The sequence below is a fragment of the Ruditapes philippinarum genome, unplaced genomic scaffold (genome assembly GCF_026571515.1).
Source record: "Ruditapes philippinarum isolate M1 unplaced genomic scaffold, ASM2657151v2 ctg544_1_1_1_1, whole genome shotgun sequence".
NCBI lineage: Eukaryota > Metazoa > Mollusca > Bivalvia > Venerida > Veneridae > Ruditapes > Ruditapes philippinarum.
Genome location: NW_026855242.1, coordinates 506,671 through 531,883, shown reverse-complemented (window position 1 = coordinate 531,883; position 25,213 = coordinate 506,671). Strand labels below are relative to the sequence as shown.

Genomic DNA, 25,213 nt, shown 5'->3' with positions numbered 1-25,213 from the left:
TAACTATTGTGCAAAATTGTCATAACTTTGGACTACTAGACTGTTATGTCTTATGTTACATTTAAGCATTATATCATTTTCAGTCCCGTACATTAACATAAAAACATGATGGTTTTTACTATAATACATGCAATGGTATCAATCACGGCTTAGAACAAAGGGGTAGACTTAAGTTTCAACATTAACCACATTGGCACAAGAAAGAATTTCTACGATATTTCTTTCAAAACATCTCATCAACATTGAAGTTGACTTGCGAGTTCACTTTCATTAATGTTGTAGAATGACAAGTAATTCTAATTATATTAACAAATGTCAACAATTTTATTTGATTAGTCGTTCTTTGAAGAAATGCCACAGGGTAATTAACGTTTCAACTTCATCTACAATTATAGAAAGGGGAAAGATAAAAATTTTAGTGTATTTGAATATGGTATATAAGTTTTTTTTATATAAATAGTGTTTGACGATCAGTGAAAGTTAGTAGAACAATCATTCCCTGCACCAGAAATATAGTAATTTGTATCAAATAAAATGTAATTATTTGTTCAGATAATGGTTAGTGTCAAACGGTACGTTTAAATGAAACTATTAATTATTACAAGGCATTGTAAATTTTATTCAATACCAATCGTTAAGAACCTGGACTATCAATAATATTTCCATCAATTCAAGTAGAAACCTTTATCAATTAAAGCAGAAACCTTTATAGATGAAGCTCTCTCTGATTCAAAGACAGGTAAGTCAATGTAAATTAACCATATTGGATTAAACATACTGGGTGAACTTTTTGTAAGGGCGCTGTTGTCAACGGCATGGTTTATTTATTATCAGAAGAGCCAAAGCATTTATTTTGTTGAAAAATTAGCGTATTTTGTTTCGTTCTTTTTACGTTCAAAAGTTAACAACTATGATCTTAAGTTGTTTACAGGTTAGCCTTAACTTTTCTACACTTGGTTTCATAAAGTTTTATATGAAGTAATAAATTAGGTATTTTAGTCTTTATAAACCTCTTGTTACTTGCCATTGCGAGCTTAATACTTCACGGTACATGCACATTTGCTTGAGAAAGGAATTTATTTTGAAACAAAAGTTGTTGATCGTTATAGCAAAGACAATCTGATAATAATTCGTGTTAATCAAAAAGCACATAATTATCAAGTGCTTACATATGGCAACAATAGATAAATCATCTTTGATGATGGTTTACCTTTGAGTTACATTGTTTTCATTTTTTAATGATGCTAGTAGCAAAATACCTGTTTGCATCTTGTTGTCGTAGAAACGGATTCTAATCTAGACATTCCTTTCATGATTGCTAAAAAACCAGTTTTTAGCACATGCAAGGCAAGTATGACGTACGCGCGACAATTTTCACATTTTCTGACAAAATAAATACGAACGTTACATACTCGTCGAAAACTATATCGGTCATTAACAACGAATCAAAACAAAGATGGCCCCAAGTATTTACCTTCGCATTGTTTATAAAATCAGTTACTTTCTCCATTCTGGATGTAGCGCAAATTTTATCTCATCGACACCGAAATATTTATATCTATAAGTGTAAAGCATTCTTTATTGGTGTATGTAGATTATATCATATCATGTGTAAATGTACACCGATACTCCATTAAGGATCTTTTGATATGACCGGACTGGAATTTTATTTTTCAATATTTTTTGTCATTTGATGTAGGTCTAATCAGTAACTTGCGCGCTAAATTTCAGACCTTTCTCTCATTTCGTTTTTTTTTATTGTGAAAAAGATAATTAAATTGAAATTTTTTTACACTTTTTACTCAAATATTGATATGAATCGCACTAAAATATCGATGTTCAAATTAAGTTTGAGTATATTTCTTTATTATATATTACAGTTTCAATATCCTTTTTTGTGCTTGTTTTTTCCAATTATTCGAACCCATTTAGTCTACTCTTGCAATCACGCAGGGGTAAGCACCGGCTGTAATACTGATGTCTCAGTCATAAAAGGCAACACCCCAGCAACAAGGGGCACAGTTTTATTGAACATTTGAATTAAGTTAATTTGTTATCGTCATCAAAGGGCAATGAAGCGGATTTAGATACAATACATAATATAACATGAAAAGACATACCACACAGTTAATTAGCCAGTACACTTGTTTACACTTACTAAGCACTAAACAGACAGGTATGATTGTTTATCATTTATACAGATAAGGTCTAGTCAAAAGCTAAATCCTAACAAATACAAACCATTCTATAATTGTAGGATTTTCCTTCTTTATAAGATTAAAAAATTATGATTAGTAGGTTTATATTTATATAGTGTAGACAAAGTATCAGAAAACTATAATAATAATGTTTTAAAATAAAATTGTCATTGTGGAAGAAACAGTGCATACAATCTTAACCTTTGTTTGCAATTACATTTTATCAGTAACCGTAAACTTACCAATTTACGTTTTGCATAACAGAATCAATTACTACTAATTCCTTTAATATGTTTGCCAACTCAAATCATACATTATTGGCAGGAGCTTGAAAATATTCTCTCGATTATTTTATTATTTTGATCACTCTTTACAGATAACTCATTAAAAAGTTATAAAATTTAATTATGCATTTAAAGAAGAGGGTAAATGTTTTAAAACAGTACTTCTGGCTTCAAAATCATTCGTAAAATTATAAGTATTTGGAAATTTTGTCTATCACTGCCGAGATCCATTATTGCTCCTGGCATGTTTGGCTTATAACATTTTAGTACTTAACTTCGCTTGGACGACTTAATTGACAATATCAATGAATTAAGTAATTTATAAAATCAAATTATCAATATAATTAATTTTAAATGTTAAATGTATTATTGCTATAAGGCGAACCAAGCAATTAATTGATTTAAAACCAAACAAATAAAATTATGGAAATAAAAATTATTACTTGATATAAACAGCACCTTTGGTTCCTAGTTCCCTTATCTTCTAAAGAAACATTGTAGTTATATTGGGCTTCCTTTATCTAGAATAACAAGTAGCTCATTTTGCAATATTGGGATAGACGATTTTTAGTCCATTGTACGTAAGTTCTTAAAGTCATAATTAACGTACGGTGTTGGTTACAATCCTTTCTATAGACTAGGATATCTATATTAAAATGGTGTTATAAAATGAGACAAAGTGAAACCTAAATAAAAAAAAGAATAAAAAAGGAAAACTGAATATGTACAATAAAGAGTAACGTTTATACATATGCACGGATTTACGCCGTCCACAACACCAAACAACGCAAAACATGCAGTTGGGCACCGCTTACACCACACAATTTAAATAAAGAGGAAACTCAAAAAGTTTGACGCCAAACTAACTACAACATAAACAAACACTCTCTAATAAGAATAGCCCACGATTATATAGATCGTTGCCATTCCGAATTCCCAATCATCCCTCTGTGATATTTATTTCACTCCTGTAACATGATTTATTTGTGCCACTTCTTCTGATTTGGATGTTGTAACAAACGTTGGGTGATCAATATACTTAACATTTAACGATGCTCTGAAACAAGCAATCAGTGACTGGTCTCTCAAATGTAATTCGTGTCTATTGTTCAATATTTAAGACGTTTTTTAGACAATTTAGATGCTCTTTGCCAACGTTCTTGTTCAAAAAGACACAATAATAGAAGCTGAATTAAGTCTCCACATCGTGTAATGTACCATTACCACCTCACAGATCACTAATGATTTCTTCTATCTCAACGTTTAAAGCTTCACTAAGAAAGCACTGATGAATTTATTTCTATTTAAAGCCATATAAACTGACACATTTTTGTTTTGTAGAATTTTATGTATATAATGCAATCATTCTTAATATGTTTAATTTTGGAAAAGAAACTGATAAGGTGCAATGTGCTAAGTTCAAAATACAAGTTTTACCAATAACAATTGTTGAAATTGCTTCATGTATTAAAATCTGACAAATTCACTTAAAACATCTTAACGAACTTCACAGAACTTTTCCGTACTTCATTTCAGTGTTATTGAACTTTTCTGGTCCTTTAAAAACATTGATTCCAGCACTTTTGAGTGTTAAAAATTGATTGCCGCTCAAGACGGTGCTAGGGGACGTGGGGATCAATTTTGATCACGAGATGATGGTGAATAATACCGATAATGATTTACTAAAACATTCAATGTTTCATGTATTCATGTATTCATTTCTACTGAAGATGTATAATGCTTGACCAAAATTTTCTATAGACTCATTTTTATTTATTGACAGTAGTTATATTGCAATAACATCTATCATTTTTATAGATGGAAACTCTGTATGAACAACTGGGTCACAGGCGTATTCCAGGAGATCAACAGTCAAACAAAAAGTTTTATCTTACTCTACTCAGCACAGAAATAAGACCAGAGGAGACAGCCGCACAGGTAAATTTTGACTTTTCTTCTTTTTTTCTTATTCAGGGGTACTTATTAAACAGGTTAGCTTGCAATTACTTGCTCTTAAAAAGACAAACTGAGGTGGCAAAAATATGTTTGTTTAAACTTAGAAATATACCCTACTTTGCTGTTAAAATGTTATTGGTGCACATACCTTAGTAACCCACATGTTAACTAAGCTATTGATCGAACTTTAATTATGTCATAAATGACATTAAGTTTTTAATTGCAAATGGTTTCCTTTAAATCTTCACAAAACAATATTTTCCTTACTTTTTCATTTCTCATGCCTTTGGCGTAAGCACACAATGCATTCATGAAGTGTTTTATATCATGCAAGCACATTTTTATACTGTAAGAAACAGTTGCGTATTTCATCAGGTATCTTTCCTTATTTATATACAACGTGCTCTAGCTTAGGTTGTACACAACACTCATCACTCTATGATAAATTCTGTTATAATATCTTCAAGAAGTGTGTTGGCAAGTACCTGGCGAGAACACGTGTATGTAACCCAAATACACCGTCTGTTACAATACCTCTAATTTAGTGCTTATACGTATGCTTATATTTAAACATTTTTGACGCTTGTATAACGTCACATTGTACGTACAAAGCAGCTTTTTGGAACTTTGGGTTTCATCAGCAAATAGTCACACAACTGAATTCGAAATATCTTATTTAATGTATTTTATGTAATTAAAAAGACTTGCCACTATTGTGTGTTTTTAACCTGATTAACTAAATTAATGTAAATAGTGCCCTACATTCAATGCTCAACATATTTTTACTAAAAATAATTTTGTTTTAAGCTTTTATTATTTATTCATTACTAAATACAGAAAGCTGAAACCAACTTTACAGTTTAATGAAGAAGTGTATTTTCTAGGCGAGTATTATTGCAGACAAAAAGTAGAATAATACAGTATCTAACTAAACTGCAATTAAAGCTCATAAAAACAACATTTTACTTTGCTAACGATCATTTATCACCAATCACATCCTCCAGACTTAAATTGACATAAAGTACCTAAGATCTTTCATAACTGATTGTCATCAACATTTTATCACTGTCTCACACGACTAAGTAAGTTTACAAACCATCTTATGCAAGGCACAATGCTTCTGCTTTTTATGAAGATCAATAGGTTATGTCTGCCATTAGTTTTATTTTAGTTTCATATGAGTTGTATAGATCAGCCATTCTGATCTTTACATTGTAAAAGAGAAACAGTTTTTTGTATTTATTGTATTTGTATTTAGTGTCTTCACATTACTATGTAAAACATTTTATTTTATTTCCGCTAATTGTATTAGCTACAGAAGAAAATGTCGATGATCCACCAAGAGTTACAAAACCTAAAACATAAACTTGATGCTAAACGCAGTGACCACAGCGAGGAAGACCATAAACTGATGAAAAGATCGAGAATTTGAAAGAACAGTTCCGAGAGATGTTGGTGGAAATGAGAAAACGAAAGGCAGCAGAATCCGAATTAGCAATATCATTTAATGAAGATGACAGTACTGTAAGTTATTTTTCGTATGTATTTTGTCGCCTAAGGCCTTTTCAATGATTAACTCAATTCAGTTGTCTTGTTTAGATTTGGAACAGTCCATATTATTTCAATATCAAAATAAAAAAGTGTATAGTTTCTGGTCAAATTGCACATTTCAAAACCAGCAGAGTTATGGTTAAGAACATACTCGAAACATGTTCGGCAACGCAATAACAAATTTAAATTGTTTTGTTAAGTGAATTGATTCATAATGGAATGTCATGTCTGTAAAACCATATTTAATTATGTTGATAGTATTAAGTTATAAGTGTGAGATATATGATTCGATATAACATATCTTTATATTGCAGACATGTACACCATGAAAACGGCTGATTTATACAACTCATATAAAACTTAAATTGTTCTAGAATAAATTAAAATTTGTTCTAGAAAGAATGTTCATATCAAATCACCCTATAAACATTTTATTTTTATGAAATATTTTAACAGAATAGCCAAACGATACATTTCTCTTGTTTTTATCAATATCTGAAAAATTCATTGAATATGTGCCCATTGTAGACCAATCCACTTTAATGTGTTTGTAAAATATTCAAGTTGGAAATCTAGAATCAACCGAAGTAAGAAAAGTATTGACAATTCATAGAGGCAGGAATAAAACAGTTTTAAATATTTATCTGTGACTATTTTACTGAGATTACATGCGCGCAAAAAAGCTAAGTTGAAAAAAGTGATGCGTGGAAATTTATTTCTCAAAGCCAAAATCAATATTTTCTTAGCTATTTTCCTAACGTTAAGTTAAATTTTAAATGTTAACGATTTTTCGATTGTAAATCATAATTAGTGAAGACATTAAATGCATGTTTGTTGTCATAGTAATCTTTCACTTAAAAGATACTTTAAAAAAAATTTTATATGTCTGGCAAATGTATCTCTTTTCAATTTAACTTGAACTATCTGAAAAAATGCTTCTATTTAGGCGATAAGCTTTTATCGACTAATCCTGAAGTTTCCAATGAAAGGCATCATTTGGTACACTTAGTGAAGGGATATTTTATATTGTTGTCTCTGAGTAGAGGAAAATAATGTTATATTAGGTACATGTTTACAAAGTTTGACTGGCTGATTGTTGGTAAAACCTGAATGAAATAAGTAAATAAATGACCGTTGACTTACTAGATATGTTTTTGAAAACGATGAACCCAAATAATCTATTTAGGCTTTAAGTGGCAATATATCCTGAACAATTAAAATTATCTTTTATGCGTTTATTCGTTTAAACTCTCACTGACCGAATTAATTGTCAAGATAAAATGTCAGTTTTATGTTCACTCTAGGAGGATGATGATGAGTATGATTTGCCCCGACGGCCATTCCGTCGTCGAGCAATGTCCGTATCTTCTCGACTATCAACATCTTCAGTGTCCTCTACAGTTCGTCCTCTTCCAGCACCAACACCGATGATGACGCCAGACTACAGTCCTTATTCTCCGTTAATAACAGACAAGCAGGTATAAAATTACGGAAACTAAAAATGTTTGCATTTTATTTTTTTTGAATGATAGTCTTGATTGACGATTCACAATCCAGCTTAAAAATTGTATTGAATTAAAAAACTTTTGTGCCCAAGTATTGGCAAATCTCTTTTCCTTGGCGCTTAATAGTTTGTTGCACTTGAACAAAAACAATTGTTTGTAACCAATCTAATTACTTCTAGTTGATTGATAGTGTTATTAGTGTGGTACTGGAATGTGGCAAATGTTCTATACAATTCATAAAAATTTACAAATTAAAAAATTGTCTACATATACATTGATTATTACAGGTTCCCTACACGAGTTATAGTAGTGACAGAAAGTTTCATACAGTCCCTTATTCGAGCAGACGACCATCTGCAAACCGTCAGACGATTTAGATTCTAGAATATCAGTATTCACCTTCTATGGAGAGAAGGGTTTTGCCAACTAAAAAGATGATTTAATAGTTTAATTTTTGTGTTATTGTTATTGACATGAAGTGTTACAGATAATATAAATCTCAACGGGGATTAGATTAAACACTACACTATTAAAATAATGAAATAATTAAATTGTTATGATTTTAGAATCACTTTATTTAGAAAGTGAATGAAACGCAGTGTTTTGCCTTTTGATTCCATTTTTGAAAATTAATCATCAAAATAACCAGTGTAGTTTTACAAACCATTGACATGACATGATGTGCAATAATTTTGCAATATTACATGAGAAAAATTTAAGATTTCAATTTGAGAGTTGAATTTTTGATATATCTTTATTGCAATAACTGTGCAAAAGCAATGAATTTCACCAGTTAGTTCCTACACCGCAGTTTAAATTCATGATTAGGATACATTTTCATATATAACCAATACAAGGAGTAAAACTGGATTACATAAAGAACGCCAATGACGGGAAAAATGATTATTTGCAGGGTAGATTTGATTGAGCCCGCTCATTAACGATCTTAGAAATTGCCAGCTAACGTCCCCGCTCAATACACTACAATCATTGCAAAACAGTACTTGTGTAACATTCGGTATATACAAAAAGTATTTAACACAGATTTCACTGTTTTATAATTAAATTCCACAAATAAATGTTATTTGCCTCATTCTCTTTGTAACGCCTTATATTTTGGATCAAAATATATGAACATGCTTTGAGTTACATATTTATTTATGTTTGTTTACGTTTTCCACGTTTCAAATTTGTTATGATATATTTATGTTAACCTTATTGAAATGATCCAAAGAAATTGTGCCAATTAGAGAGCAAAATGTATGTGTGTATATTTGGAACGATTATTTATTCTCATGAATATGGTTAACCAATAAAAGATAGATAATTGCTTGGTGTTGTCGATTCTTAAATATTTGTATAACATTAAAAAAATCAGAGGACCAGTTTGAAAAAAGCCTTCATAAAAAGTTTCATTGTAGTTGTAACAGAGATAAAAAATATGTTGCAAATTTGAATTGAACATGGAAGTTTCTATTCTTTATTTAAAAATATATTCATATAGACCAGGAACAGACCAGCAATTGTGTCATATAAAGAAACATGGCCTTGACCCTAGTACGACTTGAACCCACGATCCCTGGAAAAGAAACGGACACCTCAACGTACAAAATGGTCATAACTTTGGACTACTAGATTGTTTATGTTTTATGTTATATTTAAGCATTATATCATTTTCAGTCCCGTACATTAACATAAAAACATGTTCGGTTTTTACTATTATACATGCAATGGTATCATTCACGGCTAAGACTTAAGTTTCAACATTAACCACAATGGTACCAGAATTTCTACGATATTTCTTTCAAAACCTCTCATCAACATTGAAGTTGACTTGCGGGTTCACTTTCATAAATATTGTAGAATGACAAGTGATTCTAACTACATATATATTAACAAATGTAAACAATCTGATTTGATTAGTCGTTCTTTGAAGAAAGGCCGCAGAGTAATTAACGTTTCAACTTCATCTACAATTATGGAGTGGGGAATGATATAAATTTAAATGTAATTGATCATGGTACATAAGTTTTTTTTATATAAATAGTGTTTGACGATCAGTGAAAGTTAGTAAAACAATCATTCCCTGCACCAGAAATATCGTGATTTGTATCAAATAAAATGTAATTATTTGTTCAGATAATGGTTAGTGTCAAACTATTAAAATTTATTCAATACCCATCGGTATGAACCTGGACTATCAATCATATTTCCATCAATTCAAGTAGAAACCTTTATCAATTAAAGCAGAAACATTTATAGATGAAGCTCTCTCTGATGCAAAGACAGGGAAGTAAATGTAAATTTACCATATTGGATTAAACATACTGGATAAACTTTTTGTAAGGGCGCTCTTGGTTTATTTATTATCAGAAGAGCCAAAGCATTTATTTCGTTGAAAAATAAGCGTTTTTTGTTTCGTTCTATTTACGTTCAAACGTTTACAACTATATATGATCTAAAGTTGTTTACAGGTAAGCCTTAACTTTTCTACACTTGGTTTCATAAAGTTTTATATGAAGTCATAAATTAGGTATTTTAGTATTTATAAACCTCTTGTTACTTGTCATTGCGAGCTTAATACTTCACGGTACATACATATTTGCTTGAGAAAGGAATCTATTTTGAAACAAAAATTGTTAAAGACAATCTGATAATAATTCGTGTTAATCAAAAAGCACATAACGATCAAGTGCTTACATATGGCAACAATAGATAAATAATCTTTGATGTAGGTTTACCTTTGAGATACATTGTTTTCATGTTTTTATGATGCTAGTAGCAAAATACCTGTTTGCATCTTGTTGTCGTAGTAACGGATTCTAATCTAGACATTCCTTTCATGATTGCTAAAAAACCAGTTTTTAGCAAATGCAAGGCAAGTATGACGTATGCACGACAATTTTCACATTTTCTGACAAAATAAATACGAACGTTACATACTCGTCAAAACTATATCGGTCATTAACAACGAACCAAAACAAAGACGGCTGCAAGTATTTACCTTTAAATTTTATCACATCGACTCCGAAATATTTCTATCTATAAGTGTAAAACATTCTTTATTGGTGTATGTAGATAATATCATATGATATGTAAATGTACACCGATGATTCATTAAGGTGGTTTGACATGACCGGACTGGAATTTTATTTTTCAATATTTTTATGTCATTTGATGTAGGTCTAAACCAATAACTTGCGCGCTAAATTTCAGACCTTTCTCTCATTTCTTTTTTTTTTAAATTGTGAAAAAAGATAACTAAATTGAAAAGTGTTTATACACTTTTTACTCAAATATTGATATGAATCACACTACAATATCGATGTTCAAATTAAGTTTGAGTATATTTCTTCATTAAATTGTATAGTTTCAATATGCTTCTTTGTGCTTGTTTGTTTCCAATTATTCGAACCCATTCAGTCTACTCTTGCAATCACGCAGGAGTAAGCGGCGGCTGTAATATTGATGTCTCAGTCATAAAAGGCAACACCCCAGCACAGCAACAAGGGGCATAATTGTGTTGAACTTTTGAATTAAGTTAATTTGTTATCGCCACCAAGAGGTAATAAATCGGATTTAGATATACAATATCATAATATAACATGAATGAAAAGACATACCACACAGTTAATTAGCCAGTATACTTGAAACTTGAAACTTTTTATTTAATTAAACGCCTGTTTCTATTTAACAATATTCAACGGCGTTGTACAGTACATATAAATAATAAGAATAAAATTGTGAATGCATAAGAATATGTGGATCAACATCAAATGAAATAAAAGCTTTTACATACAATTCCAATTAACATATTTTTAAAAAAAATTAGAGACCATAAAATGATAAAACTGATTGATATACATGTAGCATGAGATAAGATTATTTACATACATGTAACTTGATTACAAATGGATTAAAAAGAATAAAACATTCATTTACATTGCACATTCATCACACTGTCAGTCATCAGTTATACGTTACTCATGTTTATCTCATTTCAGATTTTAAAATAGTGATTCAAACTTTCTGAAAAAATGTGTTTTAAGATTTCTCTTAAATACATCAATATTTTTCGATTGTTCCAACTCTAATGGCAGCGGATTCCACAATTTTGGACCAATAGTTCCGAAACTTCTGCCACTAAAGTTTTTCTTTTATTGAATGGAATAACGTAGCAGTTCTCAGAGGTTTTAGCTGAACGTAATCGGGTATTTGGTACTTGTTTGGTTAGGAGTTCAGAAAGGTATTTTGGAGCATGACCGATTGAACAATTGTATACAAAAGTCAAAATTTTATATTCGATTCTAGATTTGATGGGCAGCCAGTGAAGGCCGAACAATGCTTGCCTTGAACTGTCAAATTTCTTTCGTTGCAGAACTAACTTAGCGCACATGTTTTGAATACGTTGCATTTTTTCAATTCAAAATCGGATACACCATAAAGAATGACATTGCAATAATGACAATGCAAGTGTGACATTACGAGTGCTATTACTAGTATTTCAGCTGCTTCTTTGGTGAGGTATTTTCGGATACGTTTTATTCTAAGATAGTTTAACATTGCAGTACGGCACTTTCGCTTGACATGTTCCTTGAAATTTAGTTTTTGGTCTAGAAATGCGCCTAAATATCTAATGGACTCCTCGGAGTTGATCTTATCTCCGTTAATACAAATGGATTTTAGGTGACACTTTTCGAGTTGTTGAGAACTTCCAAATGTTATGAATTCTGTTTTCGATGAGTTCATCTTGAGTTTATTAGCGTTCATCCAGTTGTTGATATCAATCGCAGCATTTTCTAATTCAGCGATTGCAGAAATTTCACTATTTTCTTCAGTCGGTTTAAAACGTTTGGTTGCAGTATGGTCATCAGCGAATCCATACACCGATAATCCAGATGGAATCACGTCAAACAAGGTTCCCGCATACGTTAGGTAGAGCCAAGGCCCTAAAAACTACCCTGGGAGACACTGCACTCTAGTTGCCGTGGAGCTGAGACCGCCGAGTTGACACACACGCGACAGCCCCTCGGACAAAGGTATGAATCAAGCCAGCTGAGCACTGAACCGCTCACGCCGTACTGCTTCTGTAGCACGTCGACGAGTATATCATGATCCACAGTGTCGAACGCGGCACTGAGATCAATCGCGATTAGCGCTGTAAGTTCTTGTTTTTCCATGGCTGCCAACAGGTCATTAACTAATCGCAGTAGAGCAGATTCACAGGAGTGGTATTTTCTGTAGGCGGATTGGTTTGTAGGTAGTAAGTCATACTGATCAGCATGTTTATTTAGTATTTTCAGAGCTGCTTTTTCAATCAGTTTTGATAAAAACGATAGATTACTCACAGGTCTATAATTTGAGAATACAAGTTCAAGTCCAATTTTCTTCAAAAGTGGTCTCACGATAGCCTCTTTCCATTTATTTGGAAATATTCCTTGCTGTAGTAATAAGTTTACCAGTTTTGTTATAATTGGGAGTAGTTCTCCAAGGAATAGTTTTAATATTGCTGTCGGTAATATGTCCAAGTATACTTGTTTACACTTACAAAGCACAAAACAGACAGATATGATTGTTTATCATTGATACAGAAAAGGTCCAGTCAAAACCTAACTACTGACAAATATAAGCCGTTCAATAATTGTAGGGTTTTCCTTCTTTATTAGAAAAGTGTACATCATTTATGATTAGTAGGCTTATATTTATATAGTGTAGATATTTTAAGAACAACAATTACAATGTTTGATTAAAATATCAATTGTCATTGTGGAAAGTAACAGTGCATAAAATCTAAACCTATCTTTGCAATTACATTTGTTAATTACCGTAAACTTCTCTACTTATGTTGTGCATATACAGAATTTAACTTCTAATTCCTTTAATATGTTTGCCAACTCAAATCATACATTATTGGCAGGAGCTTGAAAATATTCTGACGATTATTTCAATATCATAATCATTCTTATGCAGATAACTCATTAAAAAGTTATTAAATTTAATTATGCATTTAAAGAAGAGGGTAAATGATTTAAAACGTTTTAAAACTATACTTCTGGCTTCAAAATCTTTCGTAAAATTTAAAGTATTTGGAAATTTTATCTATCACTGCCGAGATCCATTATTGCTCCTGGCATGTTTTGCTTATTACATTTTAGTACTTTATTTCGCTTGAACGACTTAAATGACAATATCAATAATTTAAGTTGGTTCTAACAAATCAAATTATCAATATTATTAATTTCAAAAGTTAAATGTATATACATACTAGATCTTGCTATTAGGCGAATCAGGTAAATAATGTATTTAAAACCAAACAAATTAAGATTATGTAAATTAAAATTATTACTTGATGTAAACAACACCACTGGTTCATTGTTCCATTATCTTCGAAAGGAACAACGTAGTTATATTTGGCTGTCTTTACGTAGAATAACAAGTAACTCATTTTACAATTTTGGGTTAGGCGATTTCGAATACATTGGACGTTTTTAAAATCAATATTAGCGTACGGTGTTGGTCACACAGTTCTTTAGTTTATAGACTAGGATAACTACATTAACATGGTGTTATAAAATGTGACAAAATGAAACCGAACCAAATAAAACTAAATATATATACAAGATAGAGTAACGTTTATAGGATTAAGTTACAGCATTTGCACGGTTTTACGCCGTTCACAACCCCAAATTGTGCAAAACATCCAGTTTGGCACCGCTTACACCATACAATTGAAAAGAGAGAAACTTAAAAAGTTTAAAGAGGTACAAAAGATAACAACAAGACGCCAAACAAACTACAACATAAACAAACACGTTCTAATAAGAATAGCTCATGATTATATAGATCGCTGACATACCGAATTCTCAATCATCCCTCTGTGATATTTATTTCACTCCTGTAACATGATTTGTTTGTGCCACTTCTTCTGATGGGGATGTGGTAACAAACGTTGGGTGATCAATATACTTAACATTTAACGAATGACGGATGCTCTGAAACAAGCAATCAGTGACTGGTCTCTTAGACGTATATGATGTCTATTGTTCAATATTTAAGATGTTTTTCAGACAATTTAGATGCTCTTTGTCAACGTTCTTGGTAATAAAGACACAATAATAGAAGCTGAATTAAGTCTCCACTTCATTGTTGTTATGAGAACAACTCAACTTGAATACACCATTGCCACCTCACAGATCACTAATGGTTTCTTTTATCTCAACGTTTAAAACTTCAGAGAGAAAGCAATTGATGATTTTTTCCTTATTTAAAGCCATAGAAGCTGACATTATCTTGTTTTGTAGAATTGTATGTACATAATGCACTATCATTCTTAAAGGCCCGGTCATACAGCCTTTCGCGTCTGTATCGCGGGTAAAATTTCGCGATTATTTTTTGCCCGCGGTTGCCCGTGGTGGAAAATGTGCAAAATTGGCTTACCCGCGGTTTACCCGTGGTATGCCCGCGGAACAGACGCCGGCGACTGTTCCGCGTCCTTATCGCGGGTGAAGCGCGGCGGTACCGCGGCCTACCACGGGTATAATAAAGCAGCCGAACCTGGCTGTAGAAATCATAACCGCTCAAGACACAGTCCCGTGAAGATCAAGCTATGGCACCGAAGAAGAAGCCCACGTCGAGTTCCCCGGCCAAGAAGAAGAAGCAGCGTGCGAGCAAGAAGCCGAGGGCGAAGGCAGCAGATGAAGGTAGCCCAGTGCCAGTGGAGGCCGCAACTGACAACTGACGAATGCTCGGCAAATCGCGCTTTTTATATACCTAAAATCAGACGTTGTACGGACGCGATTAGGCCGTGGACAATCGTATTTGGGACATGTACAAGACGCAATTGAACGTTATTAGGCCGGTATTGGGGCGCGCTGTTTACGCGGAGTAAGGCGTTTGTCCGTGCTTACACGCGGTACACACGCTAATGCACGTGATAACAACGCGGTACAGACGCGGAACAAACGTGCCATGACCGCGCTCCACCCGCGATTACCCGCTAAAATTTCGCGTCCTACCGCGTGTAACCACGTCTTAACCGCGGTCGTAGCACATCCTAGCACGTTCGTTCTGCGTCTGTACCGCGTCTTTATCGCGTGTGTACCACGTGTACCTCCCGCGATTACCTGCGGTCTTAATTTTTGGGCAGCCCAAAACTTTTTCGCGCGACCTACCGTGTGTGAATTTCTTACCGCGTGTACGGCTGTATCGCGTCTTTATCGCGACCTCAAAGCGTCCAACAGTGTCTGCTTCACGGGCAGAAATTTTTGGCCGTTATTCGGCCGCGATACACCCGTGGAGGGCTATGTGACCGGGCCTTATATGTTTAATTTTGTAAGACTAATAAGAAGCAATGTGCTATATTCAAAAAATGATTTTTACGAATTACAATTATTTCTGAAAATGCTTACTGTATTCAAATTTGACAGTTTCACTTTCACATGCCGTCGAAAGTCTTATAAACGAACTTCGCATAATTATCAGGCGATGAAAAGTTTGATACAAAGACATTGCAATACCAAGGGAATTAATAAAGACTTTTTAATGAGCAAGTCTGCTTAGCGAAATTCAAGCGAAAGGGTCTTTTCCGTACTTCATTTCAGTGTTGTAGTATTATTCTGGTCCTTCGAGATGATGATTTCAGCACTTTTGAGTGTTGAAAATTGAGTACCGCTCAAGCCGGTGTTAGGGGACGTGGGTATGAAGCACTTTTTCATTATCCCTCGTGTACAAAATCAATCGAACCGAGCCTGCAATTTTCATGTTATTCTACTGATTTTAATGCTTCCGAACGATAATTTTTTTCAAATATTATATTGTTTCAACCTTTAAACTGCTGTAGGCAACATATTATACCAATGTGACTAGTGCACTGCACGGTTCGCTATTCAGTCTGCATTTTTTTTTAAATTGTCTACAACATTGATGTTAGCATTTTGTTGTCGTAGTAACGGATTTTTTCTTAACATTCTTTTTGTTAATTAGCTAATTGTATGAACATTAGTAATCTAGAAAAAAATAGTTAAAGTCTCTCATTTGTAGATTGTGCTGGTCATTATATAAAATAAATAAACAGTTGTTATTTGACAAATTGCTGGTCAAGTATTGCAAAAATGAATTGTAAGTTAAAATATTTCATTCTAAACATAAAGTTCTGAGGATAATTCCTACACAGTGCTTCGACCTGTTCAACACTGCGATATCTTTTTCTACATAATAAACATAATCTGACTTATTCAACATTCAACGTTCAAAACAAATCATCAGTTACATTATATTCATTCTGGAAGTATATAGATAATTAAAGCAACATGAATGGGGTTTAAAGTTGTAATTGATTAAGTTTAATAATATTAATATCATTAGGTGACCTATAAAGGAAATAAGGAAACTAGGATAATTTTCATATTTATATTTCAAGACTGAAAATAGTACGCTTTTGAATGAACGAAACTCCTATTGTTAAGTATACCACTTACTTTTTTATACATACGTGATTATAAGATACTTAAAAGCATTAGGCAAAAGTCACAGACGATAACAGTAATTCTTTATTTGTGTTTAATTTTGATCACGATATAGTGAATTATACCGGTCGCTAATGATTTACCTAAACATTAACTTTTCATGTATTCATTCGCACAGTTCTTAACGCAATCATACAGAAGATGTATAATGCTTCACCAAAACTGTCTATAGAGTCATTTCTATTTATTGACTTAAGTTATATTGCAAAAACATCTATCATTTTTATAGATGGAAACTCTGTATGAACAACTGGGTCACAGGCGTATTCCAGGAGATCAACAGTCAAACAAAAAGTTTTATCTTACTCTACTCAGCACAGAAATCAGACCAGAGGAGACAGTCGCACAAGTAAATTTTGACTTTTTGAGAGGATCTTCAGGGGTAACTTATTAAACAGGTTAACTGTCAATTACTTGCTTAAAAGGACATATTAAGGTCGCAACAAATGTGTTTAAACATAGACATGTACCCGAAACGTTGCTGTTAAATGCTATTGGTGCACAAAGTCATACACATGCGTTAAACCCTGGTAAGGCACATATTAAATAAACTATGGATCGAAATATCATTATGTAATAAATGACATGTAGTTTTAATTGCAAATGATTTCCATTAAATCTTCACAAAACAATAACTTTCCTTACTTTTTTATTCTCTTGGCTTTGGTGTAACCACACAATGCATTCATGAAGTGTTTTATTTGATGCAAACATATTTTTATATTGTAAGAAACAGTTGCGTGTTTCATCAGGTATCATTCTATATTTATATACAAAGTGCTCTAGCTTAGGTTGTACAACACAACACTCATCACTCTATGATACATTCTGTTATAATCTCTTCAAGAAGTGTGTTGGCAAGTACCTGGCGAGAACACGTGTATGTAACCCAAATACACCGTCTGTTACAATACCTCTAATTTAGTGTTTATACGTATAATTATAATAAAACATTTTTGACGCTTGTATAACGTCAACTTGTTCCATATAACATTGTACAAAGCAGCTTTTTGGAACTTTGGGTTTCATCAGCAAATATTCACACAACTGAATTCGAAATATCTTATTTAATGTATTTTATGTAATTAAAAAGACTTGCCACTATTGTGTGTTTTTAACCTGAATATACCCAATCCCAATTAATGTAAATAGTGTCCTACATTTAATGCTCAACATATTTTTACTAAAAATAATTTTGTTTTAAGTTTTTATTTATTTATTCATTACTTAATACAGAAAACTGAAACCAACTTTACAGTTTAATGAAGATGTGTATTTTCTAGGCGAGTATTATTGCAGACAAAAAATAGAATAATAAAGTATCTAACTAAACTGCAATAAAAGCTCACAAAAACCAACATTTTTCTTTGCTAATGATCATTTATCACCAATCACATCCTCCAGACTTAAATTGACATAAAGTACCTAAGATCTTTCGTAACTGATTGTCATCAACATTTTATCACTGTCTCCCACGACTAAGTAAGTTTACAAACCATCTTATGCAAGGCACAATGCTTCTGCTTTTTATGAAGATCAATAGGTTATGTCTGTCATTAGTTTTATTTTAGTTTTATATGAGTTGTATAGATCAGCCATTCTGTAAAAGAGAAACAGTTTTTTTTGTATTTATTGTATTTGTATTTAGTGTCTTCACATTACTATGTTAAACATTTTATTTTATTTCCGCGTATTGTATTAGCTACAGAAGAAAATGTCGATGATCCACCAAGAGTTACAAAACCTAAAACATAAACTTGATGCTAAACGAAGTGACCACAGCGAGGAAAACCATAAACTGATGAAAAAGATCGAGAATTTGAAAGAACAGTTCCGAGAGATGTTGGTGGAAATGAGAAAACGAAAGGCAGCAGATTCCGAATTAGCAATATCATTTAATGAAGATGACAGTACTGTAAGTTATTTTTCGTATGTATTTTGTCGCCTAAGGCCTTTTCAATGATTAACTCAATTCAGTTGTCTTGTTTAGATTTGGAACAGTCCATATTATTTCAATATCAAAATAAAAAAGTGTATAGTTCCTGGTCAAATTGCACATTTCAAAACCAGCAGAGTTATGGTTAAGAACATACTCGGAACATGTTCGGCAACGCAATAACAAATTTAAATTGTTTTTTTAAGTGAATTGGTTCATAATGGAATGTCTGTAATACTATATTTAAATATGTTGATAGTATTAAGTATCACAATGGACAACAAACCACTTTGAATGTTGTAAATAAGTGTGAGATTTCAGAATGGCTGATTTATACAACTCATATAAAACTAAAATTGTTCTAGAATATATTAAAATTTGTTCTAGAAAGAATGTTCATATTAAATCACTAAGAACTCTATAAACTTTTTATTTTTATGAAATATTTTAAAAGAATAGCCAAACGATACATTTCTCTTGTTTTCATCAATATCTGAAAAAATTATTGAATATGTGCCCATTGTAAACCAATCCACTTTAATGTGTTTGTAAAATATTCAAGTTGGAAATCTAGAATCAACCGAAGTAAGAAAAGTATTGACAATTCATAGAAGCAGGAATAAAGCAGTTTTAAATATTTATTTGTTACTATTTTACTGAGATTGTATGCGCGCAAAAAAGCTAAGTTGAAAAAAGCGATGTGTGGAAATTTATTTCTCAAAGCCTAAATCAATATTTTCTTAGCCATTTTCCTAACGTTAAGTTAAATTTTAAATGTTAAATGTTTTCCGATTGTAAATCATAATAAGTGAAGACATTAAATGCATGTTTGTTGTCATAGTAGTCTTTCACTTAAAACATACTTTAAAACAAAACTTATATGTCTGGCGAATGTATCTCGGCGCGATATTGATTTTCAATTTAACTTGAACTATCTGAAAAAATGCCTCTATTTAGGCGATAAGCTTTTATCGATTTATCCTGAAGTTTCCAATGAAAGGCATCATTTGGTACACTTAGTGAAGGCGATATTTTATATTGTTGTCTCTGAGGAGAGGAAAATAATGTTATATTAGGTACATATTTACAAAGTTTGACTGACTGATTGTTGGTAAAACCTGAATGAAATAAGAAAATAAATGACCTTTGACTTACTAGATATGTTTTTGAAAACGATGAACCCAAATAATCTATTGAGGCTTTAAGTGGCAATATATCCTGAACAATTAAAATTATCTTTTATGCGTTTATTCGTTTAAACTCTCTCTGACCGAATTAATTGTCAAGATAAAATGTCAGTTTTATGTTCACTCTAGGAGGATGATGATGAGTATGATTTGCCCCGACGGCCATTCCGTCGTCGAGCAATGTCCGTATCTTCTCGACTATCAACATCTTCAGTGTCCTCTACAGTTCGTCCTCTTCCAGCACCAACACCGATGATGACGCCGGACTACAGTCCTGATTCTCCGTTAATAACAGACAAGCAGGTATAAAATTACGAAAACTTAAAAATGTTTGCATTTCATTTGTTTTGAATGATAGTCTTAAATGACGATTCACAATCCAGCTTAAAAATTGTATTGAATTAAAAAAACTTTCGTGCCCAAGTATTGGCAATCTCTTTTTCTTGGCGCTTAATAGTTCGTTGCACTTGCTTGAACAAAAACAATTGTTTGTAACCAATCTAATTACTTCTAGTTAATTGATCGTATTATTAGTGTGATACTGGAATGTGACAAATGTTCTATACAATTCATAAAAAAATACAAATTTAAAAATTGTCTACATATACATTGATTATTACAGGTTCCCTACACGAGTTATAGTAGTGACAGAAAGTTTCATACAGTCCCTTATTCGGGCAGACGACCATCTGCAAACCGTCAGACGATGGAACAATTTGAAATTCTAGAATATCAGTATTCACCTTCTATGGAGAGAAGGGTTTTTCCAACTAAAAAGATGATTTAATAGTTTAGTTTCTGTGTTATTGTTATTGACATGAAGTGTTACAGATAATATAGTTCTCAACGGGGATTAGATTAAACACTACACTATTACAATAATGAAATAATTAAACTGTTATGATTTTGGAATCACTTTATTTAGAAATGAAACGCAGTGTTTTGCCTTTTGATTCCATTTTTGAAAGTTAATCATCAAAATAGCCAGTGCAGTTTTACAAACCATTGACATGACATGATGATGTGCAATAATTTTGCAATATTACATGAGAAATATTTAATATTTCAATTTGAGAGTTTTGATATATCTTTATTGCAATAACTTTATAAGTATGTTAAATACTGTGCAAAATACCAGTTAGTTTCTATTCTGTACAGTCCCCCAGTTTAAATTCATGAACAGGATGCATTTTCATATATAACCAATACAAGGTGTAAAACGTGATTACATAAAGAACGCCAATGACGGGGAAAATGATAATTTTGCAGGGTAGATTTTATTGAGCCCGCTCGTGAACGATGTTAGGCATTGTCAGCTAACGTCCCCGCTCAATACACTACAATCATTGCAAAACAGTACTTGTGTAACATTCGGTATATACAAAAAGTACTTAACACAGATTTCACTGTTTTATAATTAAATTCCAAAAATATGTGTTATTTGCGTCATTCTCTTTGTAACGCATAATGTTTTGGATCAAAATATATGAAGATGCTTTAAGTTACATATTTATTTATGTTTACATATTGATTTATGTTTGTTTACGTTTTCCACGTTTTAAATTTGTTATGATATATTTATGTTAACCTTATTGTAATGATCCAAACAAATTGTGCCAATTAGAGAGCAAAATGTATGTGTGTATATTTGGAACGATTATTTATTATCATGAATATGGTTAACCAATAAAAGATAGATGAATGCTTGGTGTTGTCGATTCTTAAATATTTCTATAACATTAAAAAAATCAGAGGACCAGTTTGAAAATAGCCTTCATAAAAAGTTCCATTTTAGTTGTAACAGAGATAAGAAAATATGTTGCAAATTTGAATAGAACATGGAAGTTTCTATTCTTTATTTAAAAACTTATTGCATAAGCAAAGACGATTTTGCGCCGGTTATCAATTACTGTAAAAGTGGCGAAGTATTATTTAAGATAAAAAAAAATATCAACAGACCTTATTAAAACAGCTAAATATTTTATTTCGCTCGGTTGTTATGGCAACTTGAGGCTTATTTGAACCGTCTTCTAGTCAGCATCATGAAACAGACCATCATTTGTGTCATATGAAGAAACATGGCCTTGACCCTAGTACGACTTGAACCCACGATCCCTGGAAAAAGAAACGGACACCTCACTATCGTGCAAAATTGTCATAACTTTGGACTACTAGATTGTTATGTCTTATGTTATATTTAAGCATAATTTCATTTTCAGTCCCGTACATTAACATAAAAACATGATGGTTTTTACTATAATACATGCAATGGTATCAATCACGGCTTAGAACAAAGGGATAGACTTAAGTTTCAACATTAACCACAATGGTACCAGAATTTCTATGATATTTCTTTCAAAACATCTTATCAACATTGAAGTTGACTTGCGAGTTCACTTTCATTAATATTGTAGAATGACAAGTGATTCTAATTATATTAACAAATGTCAACAAATCTGATTTAATTAGTCGTTCTTTGAAGAAATGCCGCAGAGTAATTAACGTTTCAACTTCATCTATAATTATAGAGTGGGGAATGATATAAATTTTAATGTAATTGATCATGGTACAAAAGTTTTTTTTTATATAAATAGTGTTTGACGATCAGTGAAAGTTAGTAGAACAATCATTCCCTGCACCAGAAATATCGTAATTCGTATCAAATAAAATGTGATTATTTGTTCAGATAATGGTTAGTGTAAAACTGTACGTTCAAATGAAACTATTAATAATTACAAGGCATTGTAAAATTTATTCAATACCAATCGGTATAAACCTGAACTATCAATCATATTTTCATCAATTCAAGTAGTTAAAGCAGAAACCTTTATAGATGAAGGTCTCTCTAGTGCAAAGACATGTTAGTAAATGTAAATTCACCATATTTGATTAAACATACTGGATGAACTTTTTGTAAGGGCGCTCTTGTCAACGACATGGTTTATTTATTATCAGAAGAGCCAAAGCATTTATTTAGTTGAAAAATAAGCGTTTTTTGTTTCGTTCTATTTACGTTCAAAAGTTAACAACTATGATCTTAAGTTGTTTACAGGTTAGCCTTAACTTTTCTACACTTGGTTTCATAAAGTTTTATATGAAGTCATAAATTAGGTATTTTAGTCTTTATAAACCTCTTGTTACTTGACATTGCGAGCTTAATACTTCACGGTACATACACATTTGCTTGAAAAAGGAATCTATTTTGAAACAAAAATTGTTGATCGTTATAGCAAAGACAATCTGATAATAATTCCTGTTTATCAAAAAGTACATAACTACTAAGTGCTTACATATGGCAACAATAGATAAATAATCATTGATGATGGTTTACCTTTGAGTTACATTGTTTTCATGTTTTCATTATGCTAGTAGCAAAATACCTGTTTGCATCTTGTTGTCGTAGTAACGGATTCTAATCTAGGCATTCCTTTCATGATTGCTAAAAACCAGTTTTTAGCAAATGCAAGGCAACTATGACGTATGCACGACCATTTTCACATTTTCAAACAAAATAAATACAAACGTTACATACTCGTCAAAAACTGTATCTGTCATTAACAACGAATCAAAACAAAGATGGCTCCAAGTATTTACCTTCGTATTGTTTATAAAATCAGTTATTTTCTCCATTCTGGATGTAGTGCAAATTTTATCACATCGACACCGAAATATTTCTATCTATAAGTGTAAAGCATTCTTTATTGGTGTATGTAGATTATATCATATGATGTGTTAATGTACACCGATACTTCATTAAGGTGGTTTGACATGACCGGACTGGAATTTATTTTTCAATATTTTAATGTTATTTGAAGTTAATCTAAACCAATAACTTGCGCGCTAAATTTCAGACCTTTCTCTCATTTCTTTTTTTTTATCCCCCGCCAAAAGGCGGCGGGGGATATAGAAATAGTCTCCGTCCGTCCGTCCGACCTTCCGTCCTTCCGTCTGTCCTTCCGTTCGACATTTTAGTCCGGGGCATATCTCAAAAATTATTTGAGGTATCAACTTGAAACTTCATAGGTGGATAGACCTCATTGAGGAGGAGTACAGTGCACAAGAGTGATAACTCTACCCTGCCTAATTTTTTAGTTATTGCCCTTTGTTATGTTTCAAAATTAATTTTTGTCCAGAGCATTTGAGCCTTTGAGATATCAACATGAAACTTCATAGGTGTATAGATCTCACTCAGGAGGTGTGCATTGCACAAGAATGATAACTCTACCTTTCATAATTTTTGAGTTATTACCCTTTGTTATTTTTCATACTTAATTTTTCACCTGAGTGGAGCATAACTCAAAAAGTGTTTGAGATTTCAACATGAAATGTCATAGGTGGATAGATCTTATTGAGCAGAAATGCTGTGCGCAAGAATGATAACTCTTCGCTACATAATTTTTGAGTTATTGCCCTTTGTTTTTTTTCATACTCATTTTGTCCGGAGATTATCTCAAAAAGTATTTGAGGTATCAACTTGAAACTTCATAGGTGGATGGATGTCATCGAGGAGGAGTGCAGTGAACAAGAATGATAACTCTACCCTGCATAATTTTTGAGTGATTGCCCTTTGTTTTCAAAATTAATTTTTGTCCAGAGCATAACTCAAAAACCTTTGAGATATCAACATGAAACTTCATAGGTGCATAGATCTCACTCAGTAGGTGTGAAGTGCACAAGAGTGATAACTCTTCCTCTTCTTTCCTTTATTTTTCAGTTATTGCCCTTTGTTATATTCATCCATCAGTATTCACAGGTTTCAAATCTGTAATCACTTCAGCCATCAGTTTTCATTACCAAAAGACCTCTTAAAATTGAATTATTCTGCTCTACTACATATACATTCTTCCAATGAGCAAACACATTCGGAGGGGGATGGCCATGTTGACATGGCTCTTAAATTGTGAAAAAGATAACTTAATTGAAAAGTGTTTATACACTTTTTACACAAATATTGATATGAATCATACTGACATATCTATGTTCAAATTAAAGTTGAGTATATTTCTTCATTATATTTTATAGTTTCAATATGCTTCTTTGTGCTTGTTTGTTTCCAATTATTCGAACCCATT

General features: G+C 32.1%; 2 protein-coding genes across 2 annotated transcripts; both read left to right on the top strand.

The window, feature by feature from the left end:
• Window positions 1–4,278: 4,278 nt before the first annotated feature.
• Window positions 4,279–8,807, top strand: LOC132742579 (uncharacterized). Its single transcript, XM_060731025.1, has 4 exons — window positions 4,279–4,420; window positions 5,751–5,962; window positions 7,294–7,467; window positions 7,782–8,807. Exons 2-4 carry the CDS (start codon window positions 5,888–5,890, stop codon window positions 7,869–7,871), a joined length of 339 nt encoding a protein of 112 aa, XP_060587008.1. The 5' UTR covers window positions 4,279–4,420; window positions 5,751–5,887; the 3' UTR covers window positions 7,872–8,807.
• Window positions 8,808–9,820: 1,013 nt separating this feature from the next.
• On the top strand, window positions 9,821–21,845 carry LOC132742578 (uncharacterized). Its single transcript, XM_060731024.1, has 5 exons — window positions 9,821–9,968; window positions 17,248–17,367; window positions 18,721–18,933; window positions 20,271–20,444; window positions 20,764–21,845. The coding sequence occupies exons 2-5, from the start codon at window positions 17,248–17,250 to the stop codon at window positions 20,926–20,928; spliced, it is 672 nt and encodes a 223-aa protein (XP_060587007.1). The 5' UTR covers window positions 9,821–9,968; the 3' UTR covers window positions 20,929–21,845.
• The last annotated feature ends 3,368 nt before the right edge of the window (window positions 21,846–25,213 follow it).